At 54.1% G+C, this 22,264-nt stretch overlaps 1 protein-coding gene across 1 annotated transcript in view; it reads left to right on the top strand.

Moving 5' to 3' along the window:
* The window catches only part of CELSR1 (cadherin EGF LAG seven-pass G-type receptor 1), a gene marked incomplete at both ends in the record, with an annotated part of 147,200 nt that overhangs the window by 65,405 nt on the left and 59,531 nt on the right, over positions 1–22,264 (top strand). The window contains 3 exons of the mRNA XM_079715746.1: positions 7,500–7,722; positions 13,107–13,222; positions 13,740–13,828. Of these exons, the coding sequence (XP_079571872.1) occupies positions 7,500–7,722; positions 13,107–13,222; positions 13,740–13,828 (428 nt within the window). The remainder of the gene's footprint in view (positions 1–7,499; positions 7,723–13,106; positions 13,223–13,739; positions 13,829–22,264) is intronic.

Below are 22,264 nucleotides of genomic sequence, written 5' to 3'. Positions count from 1 at the left end.
AGGTCCTGGAAGCCAGAGACGAGACCCTTTCCAGGGGACCCAGTTCATCTGAAACCTGCATGCTCGGAGTCCTCACTGCCTTTTATTTTTTAAAAAAGCGTGTTTATCTGTAGAATTAATTCTTCATTCATTAGATCAACAAATTCCCAACACTGTTTGAATCAAACCTGTGAATTATGCAGGTTTTATAATTCTGTACAGGCATTCATCATTGGCTCGGAAGGGGGGAAATCCTGGCATTTTATGACTTCATCTCACAAGCATTTGTCGAGTACCTGCTACGTGCCGGGCGTTTGTCAGGCACCCTGTGTGCTGGATGTTCTTAGACTTGACCCCCAGACAGACCTTGCCCCTGCCCCTACCCCAGAGCCTGGGGAGACAGAGGCTGGGGAACAGTTGCACAGCAGGTGTCACCCTGGAGCTGGGGTGGGCGCTCTCTGGAGAGGGGAGATTCTGGGCCCATCAGGGTCTGTCCTGGGCGCCCTGGCCCTGGTCAGGTGGGTGGGCGAAGGCTTCTGAAGGTATGCAGGGTGCCTGAGATGAAGCTGCATCCAGGCACAGGGAAGCCACCTGCAGAGGCCAGCAGAGAGGATGCCAGGCACAGAGAAAGGGGGTCACCAGGGGGTGATATTGACAGTGGTGAATATGCATGAGTGTGGACCTAGGGGGTTGTCTCCATTAGCCTGTTGAATCCCCCAACCTCTCTTCAAAGAGGGAGACCACGTGGTTGGCATGAGAGTTGGTGAGTGTGGCATAGACAGGGCTGGCATGTGGCCGAGGGCCAGGCTCCAAGGTGGAAGGGTCTTCATGGAGCAGTGGGATTGTTTTGAAGCCAGTATGTGGCCAGGCCAGCCTTCTGGAAAGCTCTCTCGGGTGTTCTGTGGAGAACAGGCAGGTGTGTAAGGTGATGAGCAGCTGGCCTGGGTCCAGGGGCCCGAGAGCTGGTCACTGTCTGTGGTTTTGCACATTGGGGGTGGTGTAGACTGGGGTGCAGGTGGCAGTGGAGGCGAGTGACACGGACCCTGGGGGGATGGCACTGGTTGGGGACAAGGGAGAAGGGGAGGGGATGCCTCCAGGGCTCCTGGCCCCCTCTCTGGGCAGCTGCAGCACCCTCTCCAGGTGGGGGACCCGGAGAACAGGCTTGGTGAGGGAAGACAGGTTTGAAGCCTGGGTTTTTGGAGGAGAGAACAAGGGCAGAAAGGGTTGGATGGCTGTGTGTGGGCCCCAGAGGAGGGGCCTGAGGCACGGCTGCGGAGGTGGGGAGCTGGCCCTGGCCCACCGCCCCTTACTGGCCTGGTGGGAGAGGCCGGGAAGAGCGTTCCCAGAGGGCAGAGAAACCAGAGCCCGGTGAGTCTCTTGGAAGCTGGGGAATGCAGCCCCACAGGGTCAGGTGCTGCTTCACCTTGGGACTCCGTGTTTGCAGAGGCCAGTGACCACCTAGAGGGGTGGGATAGGGAGGGTGGGAGGGAGGGAGACGCAAGAGGGAAGAGATATAGGAACATATATATATGTATAACTGATTCACTTTGTTATACAGCAGAAACTAACACACCATTGTAAAGCAATTATACTCCAATAAAGATGTAAAAAACAAAAAAAAAACATTTACTATGATTGTAACTCTAGGACAGACGTGGAGGGCTGCTAGAGTGGTTGAGTAGTATCACCCCCAGATTCGTGTCCAGAACCTCAAAATGTGACCTCCTTTGGACATAGGGTCTTTCCGGGTGTAATTAGTAAGGCTCTCGAATAGTAAAATCATCCTGGATTTAGGGTCCACCCTGAATCCAGTGACTGGCGTCCTTATAAGAGAAAGGAGGGGGAGATTTGAGACCCAGGGAAGACGGCCATGTGATGACAGAGGCAGAGATGGATGAGGAAGCCACAGCCCAGGGAACACAGGGAGCCCCCATCAGCTGGGGGAGGCAGGAAGGATCCTGCCTTGGAGCCTGCAGAGGGAGCACGGCCCTGCCCACACCTTCATTCTGGACTTTCGGCCCCCAGAGCTATGAGAGAATACATTTCTGTTCTTTTTAAGCCACCAGATTTGTTGTACTTGTTACAGCAGTCCCAGGAAACGAATACTACAACGACCTATTGGAAATGAAAAGATATCTTTTGTGCTTAAAACAAACAACTTCACGGAGACTTAGCTTTATTTGCAGCTGATTTGAAATTGCACGATTGGTTAAGTAGAGGAACAGAATAATCCCACCCATCATCACGCCCTTTCCACGGGACAGCGGATGCTTTAAGGCAGCTGGCTGAGCTGCAGCATGGCTGTGGGTAGCACGGGTCCTGCTCTGTCGTCCTCCTGTTCACAGGGGCGGCCTGAGGAACGAGGCTTCCCTGCAGCCGCTGAAAACCACACATGAGCAGAAATACTGTCAGCAAAGTCAAATTCAGGTCTTCGGGAATTGAATGAAGGGTGCTCTGTGTGTGTGCACGCGCTCAGGGCCTGCCTTCTCTGGGCCTCGGTAGCAGGTGGCCCTTGAGAGGGCAATGTAGGAGTCCTCAGATCCTTAGAGGTGGAGGAGTTGAGACTTCCAGTCAACACAAGGGCAGAGCTTGGGAGCTGCTGTGGCCGCACTGGGGGCGTGGGCTGTGCTTTCATCCTGGTGACATTGACCACCTGGGCCGAGCCCGGATGGGCAGGATTCTGGAACACCACAGGCAGAGCACCGTGGGAAGGGGCCGTGCCGGGCCCCCATTTGTTTGCCGTCACGGCTTGGGGAGCACGGCCCGCCCCGTCCTCTCACGGCGGCTTTATTATTTCAGAATGCCCTTGACCTGCCAAGTTGGGACTTGGAAGGCAAACACTCCCATTCGTCACATGTATTTTAAAAGTAGAGATTAAAGAATTTGAAGTGTATGAAGAACAAATACACTTTCAGCTAAGCATTTAAAATTAATGACTAGAATTTAAGGAGGCTGCAGGCTGCCCACCTGGAGAAGACGCCAGGAGCGGAGATTAGCATGAGAGTGTGTGTGTGAGGGTGTGAATGTGGGTGTGTGTGTCTGTGTGTGCAGGTATGTACGTGTGTGGCTGAGGGTGTGTGAGGGTGTGAATGCATTTATGGGTGTGAATGCGTGTGAAGACGAGAGTGTGTTTGTGAGGGTGTATGTGCGAAGATGTGGCAGCAGCGTGTGCCTGGGTGTGAGTGAGGGCACAGGTGTGTGTACACAAGTGTGTGTGAGGTTATGTGTGCACATGTGTGTATTTGTGCACACAGCCTGCCTGGTGGGGTGGCCGAGCCCAGTGTTCTGGGGCCGGCAGGGCACCCTGCTAACCCGGGAGCGGGCAGGGGGGCAGTGGGTGGGGGAGATCAGACGGTTTCCATTGCTGGTGGAGCTGAGAGGAGGGTCTGCAGCCTGGTGGGCCGCCGCCCTTTTCCTTCTGAGCAGCATGTGAATCCTCTGCTCACAAGCTTCCTTGGGGGCAGCCCCTGCTAGGGGAGAACAGGTGGGTGGCCTGACTGGGCCTTCTGGCCTCTCCCTCCCTGCCCTGCCTGGTGGGGAGGAGGGGGACGAAAAAGAACCCACCTGACGCTGGCCGGCCCTGGGGGTGGGCTTTGCCCTGGGTCCCCGGCCTGGTGGCCCCTGCACGGTTATGTAATTCAGCAGAGGTCAGTGATTGCGACTCTCCTCCCTGTTTTTGAGGGACTCAGACTGGGTTTTACCTTTGCTTAGCAAGTTGTGCATTCTTGGGTGTTGCAACCTGGGAAGGAAGATACTTGGGAAACGTAGAGGAAGTTCAGATTTGTTTCTGATGCTTCTTATGCTAATTACAGATCAGTTTCACCTGTTCCTCAAAGGAAGCTCATTCTGAAGCGCTCCCTTGGAAGGTTGAAAGGATTTTCTTACACCAGTCAGTTATTGAGCTCTCTAAAACCTGCACACTGGGGAGGTTGGCCTCCCCGAGAAACAGACCCTAAGGCTCGAGATCTGCCTTCTCGGGAGCCAGGCGTGGGCAGGGGCCGGGGGCACCCAGGGCTGCGCAGAGGAGAGGTTGGGCTGCAATGCAGTGGCAGCAAAAGCCTCTGTGGACCCCACATCTCAGCTCTGGAGATACAGTGCCAAGGTGGCTGCACTAGCCCAAGGGGCTGTGGGCCCCTCCATCTCCACGCTCACCCGTCGCCGGCTCTGAGCTGCCCCAGCAAGGGCTGTGCAACTTTGGGTGAGGGATTTCGGGAGGAGGATCTGAGTGCAGAGTCTCAGCTGTGAGCCACCGTCACCCAGCACTCCAGAACCTCAGTCCTGGAGGGACATGTGGGGTATACCACAGTACCCACTCTTCCACAGCATCTAAGTTTTCTTTTTTAAAATGATGATAAATTTTAGTATCACTATCCAGTTTGTTCAAATTCCCAATTGTCTCATACATGCCTGCTCTGGCCTGAATTGTGTCCCCCCCGGCCAAATTCCTAGGTTGCATCCCTAACTCCACAATGGGTCTGTATCTGGAGGTGGGCCCTACAGGAAGTAATTCAGGTAAATGATCAGGGTGGGCCCTGATCCGATGGGATTAGTGTCCACATAAGCAGAGGCAACAGAAATCTCTGCCTCTTTCTGTGCACACACACACACACAGAGGAAGGGCCGTGTGAGGACAGAGTGAGCGGGCAGCTGGGAAGAGAGGCCTCACCAGACCCCAGCCGTGCTGGTACCCTGATTTCGCTGATACTTCTAGCCTCCAGAACTGTGAGAAATACACTTCTGTTGTTTAAGCCCCCGGCCCATGGTATTTTGTTACGGCAGCCCGAGCAGACTGAGACAGTAGGTAATGTATTCACGTGGTTCAATATTGAAAAGGCACAGAGCGCATCCAGGGAAGCCCATGTCTGGGGATCCCAGTGACTTTGGGTTCCAGGATGATGCTGCCGTTTGAATGCACGCTTCTCCGTGCACCGAGGATCCTGGTGCAGGATGTCTCTGGAGCTCCGAGTTTCGTATCTCTTCATACCAGCCTTTTAATAACCCGAGAGCACTAGCATCACAAAGGAAAAATGGATAAATATGACCATATATAACATTTTTATGTGACTACAAATACACAAATAAGTTGAAAGTTAAACTTAAGCCAAGAGGGAGTTACCACAGAAATGGCAGAGAATAGTTAATTTCTGAAATTTTTGAGGACCTTGTGTAACAAAATAAAAACAAGACCAACCATCATTGAAATATGAACACAGGAATAATCAGGCAGTTCAGAGAAAGGAAATGGACGTTGCCAATAAAATTCAGGCAGATGGGGCTTCCCTGGTGGCGCAGTGGTTGAGAGTCCGCCTGCCAATGCAGGGGAGGCGGGTTCGTGACCCGGTCCGGGAAGATCCTACATGCCGCGGAGCGGCTGGGCCCGTGAGCTATGGCCGCTGAGCCTACGCGTCTGGAGCCTGTGCTCCGCAACGGGAGAGGCCACAACAGTGAGAGGCCCGCGTACTGCAAAAAAAAAAAGAAAAAAGAAAAAAAGAAAAATTCAGGCAGATGTTGAACCTCATCAAAAATTATTGCAAATAAAACACCTTGAAGATTCATTTGTCAGAAATGCAAAATATTTTACAGATTGAACATACCTTGTGTTGGCGAGGATGTGTGAGTTTGTGCATCCTTTTTGGGGAGGATGGTTTGGAAATATTGGGTTAATCAAAAAAAAGTGCGGCTGTCAAAATGTCAACTGTGTGTACCTTTGATTCATCACTTTTAGGAATTTTCTTGATAGAGATATTCTTAAAACACGTCAAGGATGTATATCAAAAAGTTACCTGCAGGGCTTCCCAGGTGGCGCAGTGGTTGAGAGTCCGCCTGCCGATGCAGGGGACGCGGATTCGTGCCCCGGTCTGGGAAGATCCCACATACCGCGGAGCGGCTAGGCCCGTGAGCCATGGCCGCTGAGCCTGCGCGTCCGGAGCCTGTGCTCCGCAACGGGAGAGGCCACAACAGTGAGAGGCCCGCGTACTGCAAAAAAAAAAAAAAAAGTTACCTGCAATAAAAGCGAGCTATAAACAGCCCCGTGTCCATCAGTAGTAGAACAAGAAACATTAGTGATTTAAATTCTGATGGGGTCCTCTATCGCAGGGGTCCCCAACCCCCAGGAACCGGGCTGCACAGCAGGAGGTGAGCGGCGGGGGAGCGAGCGAAGCTTCATCTGCTGCTCCCCATCGCTCCCCATCGCTCGCATTATCACCTGAGCCATCCCCCACTCCCCCCCACCGCCCCTCACCGCTCACCGTCCATGGAAAAATTGCCTTCCATGAAACCAGTCCCTGGTGCCAAAAAGGTTGGGGACCGCTGCTCTGACTGAATACTGTGCAGCCATTAGGAAGAAAGACGAGGAACTCCAAGTGCCAACAGGGAGGGTCTCCAAGGTACCACACTGAGCAAACAGGCCAGACGGCAGGGGCATCCAGCTCTCCTGATGTTTTCCTGTGGGGACCTGCAAGAAACTGCTGAAGGCTTCCCATGCCGCGCTATTTGCACAGTGATTTCTTTCTTTTTTTTTTTTTTTAGTATGCAATGTAGTACTTTTATTTTAAAATGCGTTCATTGAAAAGTCAGAAACTGGTGACACACGTTGGTGGGAGCTGGGGAATTTCCGGTTGTCGGGCTGTGGGTCTGTGGGTGGCTGGCAATGTCCACCCTGTGACAGAGGCAGGTCCGGGCTGTGTCCCAGGGAGCGAGGATCACCCTGTCAGACCCCTGCTGGCTGCCGCGGTGGGCACTCTGGGTCTGACGGGCCTCGGGGGGTCAGCTTGGGCTGCCTGATCAGTTTCTATGTGGAAGCTTCCAGAACCTTCCTGTCGTGAGGGATTAGGCCACAGAGAGGACGTTGGAGCGCAGTTGGAGGCCAGTGGGAGGAACAGACATGATTAAAGACTAACTGGAATCCAGCATTGCCTGGCTGGGCAGTGGGGGAGGGAGGAGGCCACACAGGAGGCCCTGGGCCAGAGTGACCCTGGCCTGCTCCCAAGTCTCCCACGAGGCCCTGAGGTGGCCAGCCATCGTGTGGGCAAGTGTGCGGGGAGGGCACAAGGCCTTCTCGTCATCCTCACTCTTTCTAGGTGATTCTCTCATAAGGGAGCCAGGCTCAGCCAGCGGGGGTTCAGAAAGGGGTTGGATGCCCAGAAGTGTTCACAGCTGCACATTCCCCTGGTCCCCCCGCTCCCCCGAGGGCGGGGACCCCGGCAGGCGCGGGACAGGGACAGGGTTGGAGTGGCTTGGCCACTTGGTGCATTCGTCTGAGGAGCCCCCTGGGGTGCTTATTGGGAACCCGCTGCCCCACCACCCTTAGACGGCCCACCGGGTGCTGGGTGCCCTCGGGCCAGCGGGAACGGCACATGTCTGATTGCAGCCCGACTCCAGGGTGGTTCCCCGAGGCCTCAGGTGCCCCGGGTTTGGGTTTAGCAGCTGGCTCTGCAGCGGCATTTGCAGCCTGGGTGGGAGCAGTGCCCCCCTGCCCCCAGCGGGCCACCGTGTGACCTCCTCCTGCCCTCGTCCCCCAGGTGAGCACTGCGAGGTGAACGCACGCTCCGGCCGCTGCACCAACGGTGTGTGCAAGAACGGGGGCACCTGCGTGAACCTGCTCATCGGCGGCTTCCACTGCGTGTGCCCCCCCGGCGCGTTCGAGAGGCCCTACTGCGAAGTGGCCACCAGGAGCTTCCCGCCGCAGTCCTTCGTCACCTTCCGCGGCCTGAGGCAGCGCTTCCACTTCACCGTGGCCCTCGCGTGAGTCCCTGCGCGTGCCCGCAACACCTCCTGTGGTTGCAGGTTGCGAGGTGGCCTTGTGTCTCCGCGCATCCCTCCGTCCTGTAACAACACCCCCCGTCCACCAGGACCTCTGAGGGTCGAGTCACCTTGGCCAGCGCTGGCTGTAGGACCGGCCACTTAATTTGTAGGACCCCATGCAAATTGAGGATATGGTTCAAAAATTAAGAATTTCCAGCTGGTGACCGCAGAGCATTAGCAGGTGTGGCGCCCTGTTTGCCCGCCCAGCTCACATGCCCATGAAGCCGACCCCCGGCTGCCCCGGTCCTACTCACCTGCCACCACGTGGGCACCCCTGCCGCCCAGGTGGCCAGAAGGTGGAGGGAAAGGGCCCAGCAGACTTGGGAATGAGATTCAGCGTAGGCTCCTGCTGTGCCACCAGTTTGCTGGGAAACCGCGGGCAGGCGGCTTCACCCCTTTCTGCCCTGGTTCTTTAACCCATAACAGGAGGAAGCAGGCGGACTGTGTGCTGTGGCCATTCTTTTACTTCTGCGTCTTTTTCTCTAAGAGAATTTAGATTTAATTTAACTTTTAAAAATCTGTCACTTCCATTGTAAAGACTTCTATCAAGTTCACCTTAGTAGTACAGGGTGTATTTTGTATTTGGTCACCGTTTAGGGGGCCCATTAGGGGAACGTGTCATTCTGTGTCCCCCAGAACAAGATGCTCCCTCTGAGCTGCCCTTTGGAGAACAGGGCATCTCAGGGAGAGATGGGGCAGACTCCTCTCCTGGGGCTGCCCCCCCTGAGCAGGTGAGGGGTGCGGTGTAGCCAACAGGCGCCGTGTGGTGCTGATGTGAAACCCCCCCGGGCAGTCCTCCTCCATCTCGCCCCGCCTCCCATCTCGGTCAGGTCCTGTGAGTCCCTTGACCTCATGTCTCCCCTGCCCGCCACTGTTCTCCCAGTTCCCAGCACTCTGGCCTGGACCACCGCCCTCTCCCCTGTGGAACAGCAGTGGTGGCATCTACTCTCAGCCCGAGTCAGGTGGATTCCTGTCCGACAGGCCTGCCGGGCCTGCCTGCCACCTGGGGCAAAACCCAAACTTCTTATTAGGGCACAGGGTGACCCCCTGTGTGCTGACCCCTGGTGACCCCCGATTCTGGCACCTCGCATCCTGTGACATGGCCACCCTCACCTCGTGATTCTCTGGACCTGCCCAGCCTTGCACAGGCATTTCCTCAGCCCCTCCTGCCGGCCCGCCTGACGGCTGCTGCTTCCTTCAGGAAGCCCCCCTGACCCAGGTGGGGCCGTACCTGCATTCCAGCTCCGGCTGGATGTTTGGTCACTGCCTGCTTGTCTGCTACCTTCAGCCTTTGATGTTCCTGCTTGCAGGATCAGGCAGCTGTCCACCCTGACTGTCCGCCCCTAAAGAAAGGTCCAGATGAGGGCACTTGGGTAACATGGGGGCTTGAGTCGTTGGCGGGTTTTCTACATTGCAGCTCAGATCTTTTTGCTCTAAACCCATCCTTCATACTAGATCATTGGTTGGGGGTGTGAACTCATGCCAGATTTCCTGATCCTGATTTTTTTTCCTGGTTGTCCGGTGATTTGATTGGGCTAAAGCCTCCAAAGCAGATGCATGTCCTTTTGAAACCTTTAAACGGCCACACGGGCTCCCTGGCTGGTGTTTCCGGGCTTCAGCTCCAGGATTGCTGTGCCCGTGCTCATCACTCTGCTAAGGTCCAGCTCTCTCTCTGTGCCTGTCCACCCAAGGGCTTTTTGTCCTGTGTCGTGACATGCAGGCGCCCAGGCGAGCAGCTGGCTGGTAGTTCCATTCTCACAAAGCATGAGCGCCCACTGCTCCCCTCTGTGGCCCTAAGACGTTGGCCGGGGGGCTCCCGCTCTCCCAAAGGAGGGGCTCTTTGGCCTGGTGGGCGGTGAGAGGGGGTTGAGTTGTAGAGGGAGAACATTCCGGGCATTCTGAGTGGCCTGGAGTGTCTGCTGGGAGCTCTGCAGAGGCAGGCAGACCCCTGCACCCACTTTGCCCTGCTTCAGCCCCCTGGTACATTCTTGGGCTCGGACATCTGTGTGGGGTGCAGATGGCGTCCTCTTGGAGGACGTCTGTTTAGAGAGGCTGGTCCCTGCTGAAATACCTTCTGGGCTTTGCCCGACTCATCACAGACTTCAGCGTGGATCACTCAGCGGCCACATTCGGGTTTTGTGCTGGCACTGCTCTGGCACCTCACCTGTCAGGCCCGTTTCCTTCTTGCGAGAACCCTGAGAGCTGGTATCACTGTTCTCCCCATCTCGCAGGTGAGGAAACTGAGGCAGAAAGGTTGAAAAACTTGCCCAAGGTCATAGGCTGTCCGGTGGGACCCCCAGGCCCTGCCTGTAACCTGTGCTCTTAATCTCCCTCCCTCTGGCCCCTGCCCCCGTAAAGGATACGGGCCCAGGGCCTTCTTGTCCTGATTTGCAGGTGTTTCCCACGTTCTGCCCTCCTCCTGAATTTCCCTTGGAGACCAGCTTTAATAAAACAGCAAGAGCAGCTGTCATCCGTGGAGCCCGTGTGCATGCCGGGCGCCCTGCTTGTGGCTCTGCTTCTGATCCTTAGAGCATCACCCCCTTTCCCGGGAACTTGGAAGAGGGAGGGGTGGGAGATACAGCTCCGGTTGGCCCCCTGGGCCCGGCTGCAAGGCTGCAGTACTGTTTGATTCTAAGGGCAGTTTTAAGGCTTGGGCCATTTGGGCTGCTGTTTTAGGGTGACTGCCCACATTTTGGTACACGGTTCAGGGCTCCACCCCGCCCTGTAAAGTGGCTGATGAGGCTCCCTCTCCAGGGGTGTTGTGAGGACTCACCTGAGCTGGCACTTGCTGTTGCCCTCCCGTTTCTCTCGCTGGGCCTCTGCGCCAGGCCCTGATCCTGGCCCTGCCTGCTCACAACACCATGTCCCCGCCCTCTGCCCCTAAGCCCTGTGCTCAGGAGGCCACCACGTGGGCACAGCCTCCAAAAGGAGGGCCCCTCGTTGGGACCCCTGGCCACTCTGTGTCCCACGTGGCTGGATGTTGAGAACAGCAGGCTTCTGTGGGTGCCTGCCCCCCAAATCAAAGGTGCCCTGTGTCTTCTGGCAAACAGGTCGATGGCATGTGGTTTTGGTGTCTACGTGGCCATAGCCACCCACCACCTGGGCGTGGCTGGCAGCCCTCTGTCGTGGGCAGTGCAAGGAGTAAGCTGCAGGAGGCTGACCTGAAAGATGACCAGAGTCCTTGGGGTGGGGCCCATGGACACAGCGGCCGGCAGACGTGCTGGAAACCAACAAAGGAAGTCTGGCGGCTCCAGACTCAGAGAAACTAAAGAACAGTCGTGTTTAATTAAGTGTCCACGTAATGTAGCGTATGTCCCCTTGCTTGTCAAATCTAGTATTTTAGATGCTCACATGTGACAACAATTTATGGACGATTTCCGACACACCTGATGATGGCTAAAAGGTCGGGGCCAAGGCCAAATCAGGGAGTTTAGCTTCAAAAGCAAAATCATAGAAAGCCCCCCCTAGAACCCAGGCAGGAGAACAGTTCCGTGTCGGGGCTGCGGTTGCTCTGGGGCAGGGCTTGGAAGGAATTGGGCCTCCTGCCTCCTGCCTCCTGACGGGCGTGCTGTGAGAAAGGTGGGCTGGGGCACCCGCCCAGGGCTTTTGTTTCAGGTGGTTTCTTTCGAAGCTGCTTCTCCTCTTTCTGGTTTCTGTTTGCCAAGGGCCTGGGCTCCCGGGTGCCTCAGCTCCCTGGTCCCCGCCTCCTTGTCCCCATCCTTTGTTCTCTCTCTTCCCCTGGCCCCTCACCGGGCCTCGGTTTCTGTTTCTGGCCTTTTCCCTTTTTACTTGTGCTGTTCAGACCCTCCCTGTGGCCCTGGGTCCCATCGTTAGATCATCCATTCCCAGCAGTGTGTGGTGCCTGCCCGGAGGACCATTTCAGCACTGACCGCCCCCCACCCTCGGTCCAAAGAGAAACCCACAACAGTGAGACTCCCCAAAGGGAAGCAAGCCTGGGGTCGAGTGGATCCCAGTCTTAATTCAGCTCTTCTTCTGCCTGCTCACTCCACACCCGGAGCCTCCACTTTGCCGTGCAGGTATTTTTTCTTTAGAGTTTGTCATCAGTGCTTGCTGACTTCTAAACCGAGGGGATGCAAGGTCTGGGCGGGAAATGTCAATTTTATGTAACTCAAGGGAGAGGCTAGGGTCACATGCCTGAGGCTGGTTCTGACAGACTCCTGCCACATGAAAACGGATAAACCAACCTGGAATCAAAGGAAAGAATTTCCCCCACTTAATCTCCGGTGAGAGAGACATCCAGCTAGCTCAGGAAACAGTCCCGAGTTCACTCTGGAGGTTTGCGGCTTCTCTGTAACCAGGGCGTCAAGGAAGCCTTGTGGTGACTTGGTGTGTCGGGGACCCTTGGGTCTGATGGAAGAGGCTTCCTCAGGGGGTGGGAGAAGGATTTCTGAGGCTATTTGTCTCTTGTCAGAGTAAGTGGTTTTTTACTCCGAGTGCTTCAAGTCTCACAAGTCTTTCGTTTTCAAGCGTCTGTTGGTTCACGTGGGCTGCCATCCGTCCATGGATTCGGCACATCGGTATCAAGCACTTGTGTGGACCAAGTCCTGTTTTGGTCTCGGGGATGCAGCAGTGAACGGGAGTCATCATCTGTCCCCTTAAAGGGGGGACAGATGTTCTTATAAACAAACAAATAAGTAGGATAATTTCAGAAGTAAGATGAGTGGTGTGATAGCCTGTAGAGTGAGGGGCACAACTTAGATAAAGTGAGTTGGGGAAAGCACAGTCGGAGTGACATCTGGGAGATCTGCAGAGCCAAGGAAGATCATTCCCCACACGGGGGAACAGCAGGTGCAAAGGCTCGGGGGCAGGGAAGAATGTAGGGTTTGGGAGCAAAAGGACACAGTGTGGCTGGAGCGTGCTGGTGGAGACGAGGGGCGTAGGCCCTGAGGTGGTGATCGACACCCACATCTCTGTGCCCTGGGGCATGTATGCGGGATGTATGCACTGCATGTGTTTACTGTCCAAACATTTCCAGTTGGTATAGTGGCTGTGTCATCCTTCTAGAGCACTGTGCAAATGGAATCTTTTCACCTGTACAGGTTGTGGTAACCAAAGTGCCCCTGGAATCTGCTTTGCTCCTTCTGGAAGAGAACATTGCTAACCAGGTTTTACGGGCTGTCCACTGCTGATGTGAGAAAAAGAGTACTGGGACCAGAGTCTTTGCCGAGTGTGCTCATGCCCTTGCCCACTCTGGCCAGGCTTGTCGCCCTGGGCAGCCTCTTGTTCCCCCACCTCCAGGCCACCTGCAGACCTTCCACCCTGGGCTCATTCATTGTGTGACGTGCTTCCCCTTGGCCCCCCAGGTTTGCCACCCAGGAGAGGAATGCCCTGCTGCTGTATAATGGCCGCTTCAACGAGAAGCACGACTTCATCGCCCTGGAGATCGTGGATGAGCAGGTGCAGCTCACCTTCTCGGCAGGTAAAGCCTCCTGCACGGGAGGGAGCCACCCTCGGAGCACGTCCTGGGCACTTGGTTGTTTAAAACCACCCCATCGGGACTTTCCTGGTGGTCCAGTGGTTAGGACTCCACGCTTCCATTGCAGGGGGCGTGGGTTCGATCCGTGGTCGGGGAACTAAGGTCCCGCATGCCTCACGGCACGGTCAAAAAAGCAAAAAAACACCCCATCCTGTGCAGCGCCGTCAAGCGTGCTGACCCACTGATTCCCTGGTTCTCCATCTGGGAATCCGTCCTGTGGGAGAAATCCAGAACACACAAAGATGTTCATTGCAGTGTTGTTTATAAGACGCAGCTCAAATTTCCAAAAACTAGGGGATCATTGAAGGGTGCTTCTGCCTCTGTAGATTGAAAATATTGACAAAGCCGTTAAAAATGTTTTCCCAGTGGTTGGAAAGGACATTCGTCCACTGTTGGAAGGACTTTTAGCCTTCGTGGTCTGTTCACCTCTGTTCTCCCTGGACCTCCCCCCGCCCCGCAGGTGAGACCACGACGATGGTGGCGCCTCAGGTTCCTGGGGGCGTGAGTGACGGGCGGTGGCACTCGGTGCAGGTGCAGTATTACAACAAGGTAGGACCGGCCCCGCCCCACCCGACCCCCAGCCCGGGCGGCCGGTGGGCGGGGGCAGGGGGGCCTGGCAGCTTTTTGGTCTTTAGACATTTATACTCTGAAATTTCAATAAATATGCTGGTTGAAAAAGTTATTTAGGAAATGAGCATTTGTTGAGGGTCTGTGTAAAGATACCCAGGCCCTGCGCTGGGGCGGATACTCCCCCAGGGAGCGCTGGGCGGGGAGACTCGGGGACCCCAGAGTCCTACACGGGGGGAAAGGACGCAGAAAGAGCTTATTCATTGCGGCTGCCTCGGCCGAGTCATTACTGGTGGCTAAAATTCCAGGCCATTCAGACACTGTTCCAAAACCCAAGTAGTCCACTCTTACCTGGATGAAACCTGAGAGTCAGAAGGCTCCCCTAGGAAATGCTGTGAAGGTCTGGGCGTTTTGGGGGGTTTCCTTTCATTTTGCTGTTTATTGGCTTGTAAGGAAACTCCTTGGCAGTTTTTGCATCAGAATGTCCCGCTTTCCGTCGCTGTGGTTTTTGCAAAGCGCTCTTCTCCTTCCTGGGAAACTCCAGGGTGCCTCCTGCTCATTGAGCCCCAACCCAGGCCTCCACAGGGCTTGCACCTGGGCTTGGCTGGCAGACAAGGGGTCCTCCCTCTGTAAGAGATACACCCATGGAGAAAGGGTGCTTTCTGTCTTTCACGTCTACTGCATTTCAGCTTTTTGACACAAGTGATGGGCGACCTCTCCCCCCACTTGGGCCTGAGGTCTGTGTCATGCAGACCCCTCCCTGTCGCTGTCCTTCCCCTAGTCTGTCCTCAGCCATCGGAGCCCTCTGCCTCCTTTTTACATATGGCTCACCCTACATGTCTCATTTCTCCATCACCCGAAATACTTAGGCCCCCAGCAGTGATCACCCGCAGGGTGACCGTGGTTTTTGTCCCCAGTCTGTGGGCGGGAGATGCCCCTGTCGCCCAGCACCAGGACAGAGGCCGGGTAGGCTTTGACTCGGGTGTGGAACTCTGCAAGGTATTTGTGATGAAGGCAGGGAGAGGTTCTGGTGGGGGTCAGGGTGCAGATCTGAAGCGACGCGGGGGCTGGTGCTGCTCTCAGGATTCTGAGGACCAAGCAGAGAGCGTTCGCAGGTGCCTGGGATGGGGTCTGGGCTACCGCAGCCCCCAGGACAGCCTGCCGCCCTCATTCCTGTTAGCCCCCCGGGGCCGTGGTCTCGGCCGTGCCCCGGTTGCTTGATGCAAGGCCGCGTGAGCCAGTTAAGGAGGTGGGGGGGCGGGGGGCGGACCAGAGGAAGACAACGCGCCTCCAAAGACACACTTGCAATTTCCTAGCTGCCCCGTGTCAAGTGCTGGAGTCTTCTGCTGCATCTGTGCCCCTACGGCTGTCTGGGACAATTAGGGGCCAGTGTGAGGTGCACCCACCTGCTGCCCGCCTGGAGCAGCCTTGCGTGGCTGCTGTGCAAGACAGTGGGCACTGTGGGACCCTCAGAGTCTCCCCTCCTGCTGACCTCCGGGGGGCTCGAGGATGGGATGGATGCACAGCTTGGGTTTTTCTTTCACGATGTCTTAACCCACACGACGTCCTTTCCCCAGTTGCTACCCGTGGGCCTCTCTCACCCTGGAGGACACAGGGCCCCCCGGACTCCCCCAGGTGAATTCTTCTGCCCCTACAACCTGCTCGAGGTCAGATGGTTTCGGCCCCTTCTCTCTGCCCTGGAGACAGTCTCCCCCACAGCCATTCTCTCAGGATGAGGCAGCTCTCAACTGTGCAAAGGTACAAAGACCGTGCCCCAGCATCCTGGAGGATCACAAGCCCTGAGGCCAGGACCACGCCCTGTGAGCCTCTGTGTCCCCATAGCACGGGGCACAGTCCTGCTGAGCTCAGGAACTGTTGCATCTGTTGTCGGGGCCGGGATCTGCTCCAGCCAGCAGGACAGCGGTTGGACCCCTGATTCCTCTGTTCACATGGTCGGGATGGCTGTCCCGTGTCCGGGCAGGACCAACAAGCAGATATGTCAGCAGCAGAGCTCCTGCGAGGCTGGCCCCTCCTGGGCTAAGGCTGGGGACAAGGGGTCAGTGGTTTTCTGGCTCAAACACATTCGGGCTTTTGTCGGGACGTTGCACACCCCCTCGAGTAGAAAGAAGGAAAAGTAAGAGTTGCAATGGATGCTCTGGCCTGCCCGCTGCTCCGGGGCAGGTGGCTGCCACGTGGCAAAGATGTCACGCCCCACAGTCTGGACTTCACACACCTCTGAGCTCTCAGCCTCTGGCCTCCTCCCCTTGCCAGCAGGGCCAGGGCATCAGGGATGGGCAGTCGGCTGTGCGCTCGGCAGGGTGCAGGCCAGTCGGGATGGGCCGAGGGGACCCTCTGGGGCCCATGCTCCATGTCAGGGAAGCAAAGGACGCACACGTGGTGCATTTTCCTTCCTGCTTGTATGGGAAACACATCTCCCAGGGCCGGCTGAAGACTTTGGGCTTCGGGGCTGTGTCAGCCTTGGTTGCCCAGCAGAGCACCTGCACGTGGCGTGTTCCAGAGTCACCTGCCGATGGCTGAAGCAGCAGCCTGTCACAGCTGAGCAGAGACGGAACCTCTGGCTCGGCCAGCCCTGTCCAGGCCCGGAGGCATCCATCGTTCTTGACCATCGTCAGGCATGCCGGAGGCATCATGAGGGTCTGCTCGCAGAGACCCTCCAGGGAGCACCAAGGAGGCATCTCACTCCTAAAGGGCCCCCGGGAGAAGGAAGGAGGAGCCCACTTGAGAGAACACGCCCTGGCAATGGATCACTGCCACCCGCCGCTTCCGTTCCCAGGGCCAGCCTTTCAGCAGCACCTGAAGCAGACCTCAGCGTGGGATTAGGCCTTTCCCCTGCTGCCAGCTCAGCTATTTCCTCTCCTGCCCGAGGCTGTTTGATGGAGGAAACCAAGCAGTTTGCAGGTAGACCTTGAGGCCCCCCTGCTGTGGTTTCCCTCATCACACAATGGGAAGTGCTCGAAGTGCTCTGGGTTAGGGACATCTGTCTCCTGGGAGCTTTGTGTCTCAGGGCCCGAGGCACTCACGTGTCCAGGGGCCCGGGCAGGGCTTGGCAGGGAGCAATCAGATTTGGAGGGGGGCGTTGGGGCAGTGCGAAGGGCCCACATCAGGGGCGTGGCCAGACGGATGGCAAAGAGGGCAGCACTGGAAGTGGTCTGGGAGGGGCGCGTCGCTCTGCTCTGCGGGCATCAGTCGTGTCTGGTCCTTAGAGTGGGTCCTGTGTGGGAAGCCTCTGGGGCCCCTTGGACCCTCCCCAAGTCTGCTGGGGCCCAGGAACCTGTCCGGGCTATTTTACGAGTCACCCCCACACACACACCCAGGAAATAGGTGGAAACCTCACCAGGATGGTCCCAGGAGGGCGTATCACCAAAGGGCCGCAGGGTGTGGGGCACCCATGATGGGCAGTGCAGGACCCGGGGCTGTGACAGCCCTGAGGCTGAGAGGAACCAGGGGAGAGGGCAGAATGGAACCCAGGTAGGGGGGGTCATGGAGAGAAGCCACCTGTGCAGAGACGCGACCTCCTGACGGCTCTCCCCGCCCTCCCTCCCATTTCCTTAGGCTCCCCATTGGCCAAAGGCAGGCAGAAATCAGAGAACAGGGCCGCTTGATGTGGTCCCTATGGGTTGGTGCCCCCAGGCAGGGAGCCGGGCAAAGTCAGTTTACTTTTTTTCCTGCTTGGTGGCATTTGAAGCGGGAAGGTCTGGTGGTATAATTCACCTTCGGTGGAGCCTGGGTGCCCGCTGGGGCTGGGCGTTTTCCTGGGAAGGTATTTTAAAGGCGGACAACGCTTTGCAGAAACATGTCGAATTCCGTCTAGCGCAGATGGAACCCAGAGCCCCGCTGCCCACACCCACCCCTGGAGGTTTGGGGAGGAGTTGGAGGATTTGTGGTCATCACTTCCTCGCAGATGTGCTTTTTTCCCCAAGACTATTGTGCACGATAGGTAAACATTTCCCCTGCCAACTCGCAAAACAGTGAATGCGCCTGATGGAAGAGCTTGTGCAGGTTGTTCTGAGATGGTAGTTTTGTGTAGATAGTTCCAAAATGATTTCTTTGCAGTTGGAACTCGGGTTTGGCGGCAGTCAGGGCTCTTCGGGGTGTCTGCCCTTTCCCCTTGCCCTTCGGTGTCAAAATGTTTCTGTAGAGACCCTGGGGGCCGTGGGAGGGGGAGAAGCACCCTCCTGTGGAAGCATCTGTAATGTGGCCTCTCCGCTCTTCCTGGGGAGGATGCCTGAGAGGACAGTCACTCACTCACTGAGTGCCTATTGTGTGCCCGGCGGGGCCCTTGCACTGGGCGTCTGGAGGGATTACCTGGAGGCCCTCACCTTGTCTGGGAGCCCAGCTGGGCCTCGGGGATGCTGACACATCATCCAGGAGGAGTTTGATAGGATCCTGGGCGGGGCCTCGGCAGGTGGCCTGTTCTGGTTCGAGTGATTCTGAGGTGGCAAGGGTTGTCTTTGGTCCAGCGCTGAAAGCATCTTGGTGAAGTGAGAGCCCCAGCTGAGCGGCTTCTCTCAAGGTCAGCATCCTCTGAGATCACTGAGCAGAGCATCCCAGTGCTTGAGGTTCCCATGACCTTGGGGGAGGGGCCACTGGTACAGGGTTCATTAGGGACTTCTCTGCCCCGGCTGCACTTCAGACCTGGCTTGTTCAAGTCATTCATTCTTGGGTCTGTGTCACACACTATATTCCAGGGGTTCCAGGGAAGTGGGCTATGCATGGGGTGGTGCAGAGGGGTGTGATCCACCACACCCTGGGGTCAGGGGCGTCTCCCTCTGCTTCCACAGATGTTCCAGAAAACTCAAGGGCTTCCACTCAGAATCTTGTTTCAGGCTGGTCTTGATGAAAGTTCTCCTGGGGTCCTGCAGAACTGCTGTGGTTTATGTGGTCCTCTGGGTGTGGCTGCCTGGCCTCCCTCGTCACTCCCTGCAGCCCCTCCTTCATGCCTTTGTTCATTCATTAATACATGGAGCAGTTATTGACTGCCTACTGTGTGCCAGGAACTGTTTAGGGTACGGGGGTATACAGAAGACAAAAGAGATAAAACTCTATTGCTGTCCAGGAACTGATGCTCCAGAGGGTGTGGAAGGGGTGACGTAGGGAAGAGGAGAAGGGGAGAGGGAGAGAGAGAGAGTGAGAAGGAGAGGGAGATAGAGAAAGAGAGGGAGGGAGAGGGAGAGAGAGGGAGAGAGGGAGAAGGGTCATTTTACCCACAGAACTCTGGATTCTTTTAATAAAGAAAGGTATTTAGTTGCACAATTTGTATGGAAACACAAAAGACCCCGAATAGCCAAAGCCATCTTGAGAAAGCAAAACGGAGCTGGAGGAATCAGGCTCCTGAACTTCAGACTATACTACAAAGCTACAGTAATCAAAACAGTATGGCACTGGCACAAAAACAGAAATATAGATCAATGGAACAGGATAGAAAGCCCAGAGATAAACCCACGCACCTATGGTCACCTTATCTTTGATAAAGGAGGCAAGAGTATACAATGGAGAAAAGACAGCCACTTCAATAAGTGGTGCTGGGAAAACTGGACAGCTACATGTAAAAGAGTGAAATTAGAACACTTCCTAACACCATACACAAAAATAAACTCAAAATGGATTAAAGACCTAAATGTAAGGCCAGACCCTATAAAACTCTTCGAGGAAAACATAGGCAGAACGCTCTATGACATAAATCACAGCAAGATCCTTTTTGACCCACCACCTAGAGAAATGGAAATAAAAACAAAAATAAACAAATGGGACCTAATGAAACTTAAACCTTTTGCACAGCAAAGGAAACCATTAAGAAGATGAAAAGACAGCCCTCAGAATGGGAGAAAATATTTGCAAACAAAGCAACTGACAGAGGATTAGTCTCCAAAATATACAAGCAGCTCATGCAGCTCAATATCAAAAAAACAAACAACCCAATCCAAAAATGGGCAGAAGACCTAAACAGACATTTCTCCAAAGAAGATATACAGATTGCCAACAAACACATGAAAAGATGCTCAACATCACTAATCATTAGAGAAATGCAAATCAAAACTACAATGAGGTATCACCTCACACTGGTCAGAATGGCCATCATCAGAAAATCTACAAGCAACAAATGCTGGAGATGGTGTGGAGAAAAGGGAACCCTCTTGCACTGTTGGTGGGCATGTAAATTGATACAGCCACTATGGAGAACGGTATGGAGGTTCCTTAAAAAACTAAAAATAGAACTACCACATGACCCAACAATCCCACTACCGGGCATATACCCTGAGAAAACCATAATTCAAAAAGAGTGATGTAGGGCCTCCCTGGTGGCGCAGTGGTTGAGAGTCCGCCTGCCGATGCAGGGGATACGGGTTCGTGCCCCGGTCTGGGAGGATCCCATATGCCGCGGAGCGGCTGGGCCCGTGAGCCATGGCCGCTGAGCCTGCGCATCCGGAGCCTGTGCTCCGCAACGGGAGAGGCCACAACAGTGAGAGGCCCGCGTACCGCAAAAAAAAAAAAAAAAAAAAAAAAAAAAAAAAAAAAAAAAAAAAAAAAAAAGAGTGATGTACCACAATGTTCATTGCAGCTCTATTTACAGTAGCCAGGACATGGAAACAACCTAAGTGTCCATCGACAGATGATTGGATAAAGAAGATGTAGCACATATGTACAATGGAATATTACTCAGCCATAAAAAGAAACGAAACTGAGTTATTTGTAGTGAGGTGGATGGACCTAGAGTCTGTCATACAGAGTCAAGTAAGTCAGAAAGAGAAAAACAAATACCATATGCTAATACATATATATGGAATCTAAAAAAGAAAAGAAAATGGTTCTGATGAACCTAGGGGCAGGACAGGAATAAAGACACAGACGTAGAGAATGCACCTGGGGACATGGGGAGGGGGAAGGGTAAGCTGGGACAAAGTGAGAGAGTAGCATTGACATATATACACTACCAGATGTAAAATAGATAGCTAGTGGGAAGCAGCTGCGTCACACAGGGAGATCAGCTCGGTGCTTTGCGACCACCTAGAGGTGTGGGATAAGGAGGATGGGAGGGAGACGCAAGAGGGAGGGGATATGAGGGATATATGTATATGTATAGCTGATTCACTTTGTTATAAAGCAGAAACTAACACAACATTGTAAAGCAATTACACTCCAATAAAGATGTTAAAAAAAAAAAGATACTTAGAAACCAAGATTCAGGTGCTAGATATGCTCATTGCTCCTAGGGTGTCTCACTCCCAATCTCTCTCACTGGGCAGAGCTGGGACATGGATGTGTGTATATATGTATGTATAGGTATGAGTGCATGCTCATATATACACATACTGAACTTCATATTTATTTCTATCTCTACTCATTGAAAACCTTGAATTCCATTCCAGCACTACAGAGTCATTCTAGTTTTTTCCATTTCCATATTTGTAAATCTTTTCTTGGTCAGTGAGAAACCTTGTTCCCATTATCCTCAATATAGTTATTTATTATCTCAATCCACCATTATTTAAACAGTCTGCCAACCCTACCATTCCACCACCTCACTTAGCTGCTATCCTCAATCACCCTCAGCCCTCACCAGGCTGCCTCCCTTCTCATTCAGCCTCAGCCTTGTGAGCTGCTACCTCTCTCAGCCCTGAATCTATTGACTGACTCCAGCAGGTGCTGGGAACAAGGGGCCTTCGTAGAGACTTGACTAAAGTATTCAATTATTTAGAAAAGGGAGGAAGGAAGTTTGTTTAAAATTTGTTTAATTTAAAAGGAATGAAATACAAGATACCAAAATATGTGGGATGAAGGTAGAGCAGTGCTGAGAGGGAAATTCATAGCATTACTTACTTATATTAGAAAAGAGAATAAGTCTCAAGTCAATAATATGAGTTCCCACCTCAAGAACCTCCAAAAATAAGAACAAACCCAAAGCAAGTAGATGGAAAGAAAGAATAAAGATAAGAGCAAAAACCAGTGGTTTTTAAAACAGGAAAAAAACAGAAAGGATCAATGAAACAGAGCTTTGGGAAAATCAATAATGTTGTCAAACTTCTAGCAAGACTGACCGCCCCACCCACCACAAAAAAAAAGAAAAAAAAGAGAGAGAAGACAGATGACTAGTATCAGGAATAAATTCTCAGTTCCTCAGAAAACACAAGCTACCACAACTCAACCCATGTGAAATAAATAATTCGAATAACTACAGTACTATTAAGGAAATTGGATTTGTATTTTAAAAACTCCCCCAAATGAAATCTCCAGGCTCAGGTGGTTTCGCTGGAGAATGCTACCAAATGTTTAAAGAATTACACCGATTGTGTACAGTCTCTTTAAGAAAATAGAAGAGGAGGGAACACTTCCCAGTTCATTTTGTGAAGTTAGTATTACCCTAATACCAAAAAGAGATGAAGACAGTACCAAAGAAAC

This window comes from Hyperoodon ampullatus (genome assembly GCF_949752795.1).
Source record: "Hyperoodon ampullatus genome assembly, chromosome: 11".
Lineage (NCBI taxonomy): Eukaryota > Metazoa > Chordata > Mammalia > Artiodactyla > Ziphiidae > Hyperoodon > Hyperoodon ampullatus.
Note: the sequence above shows the minus strand (reverse complement) of the source record. Positions and strands in the feature narration are given on the sequence as shown.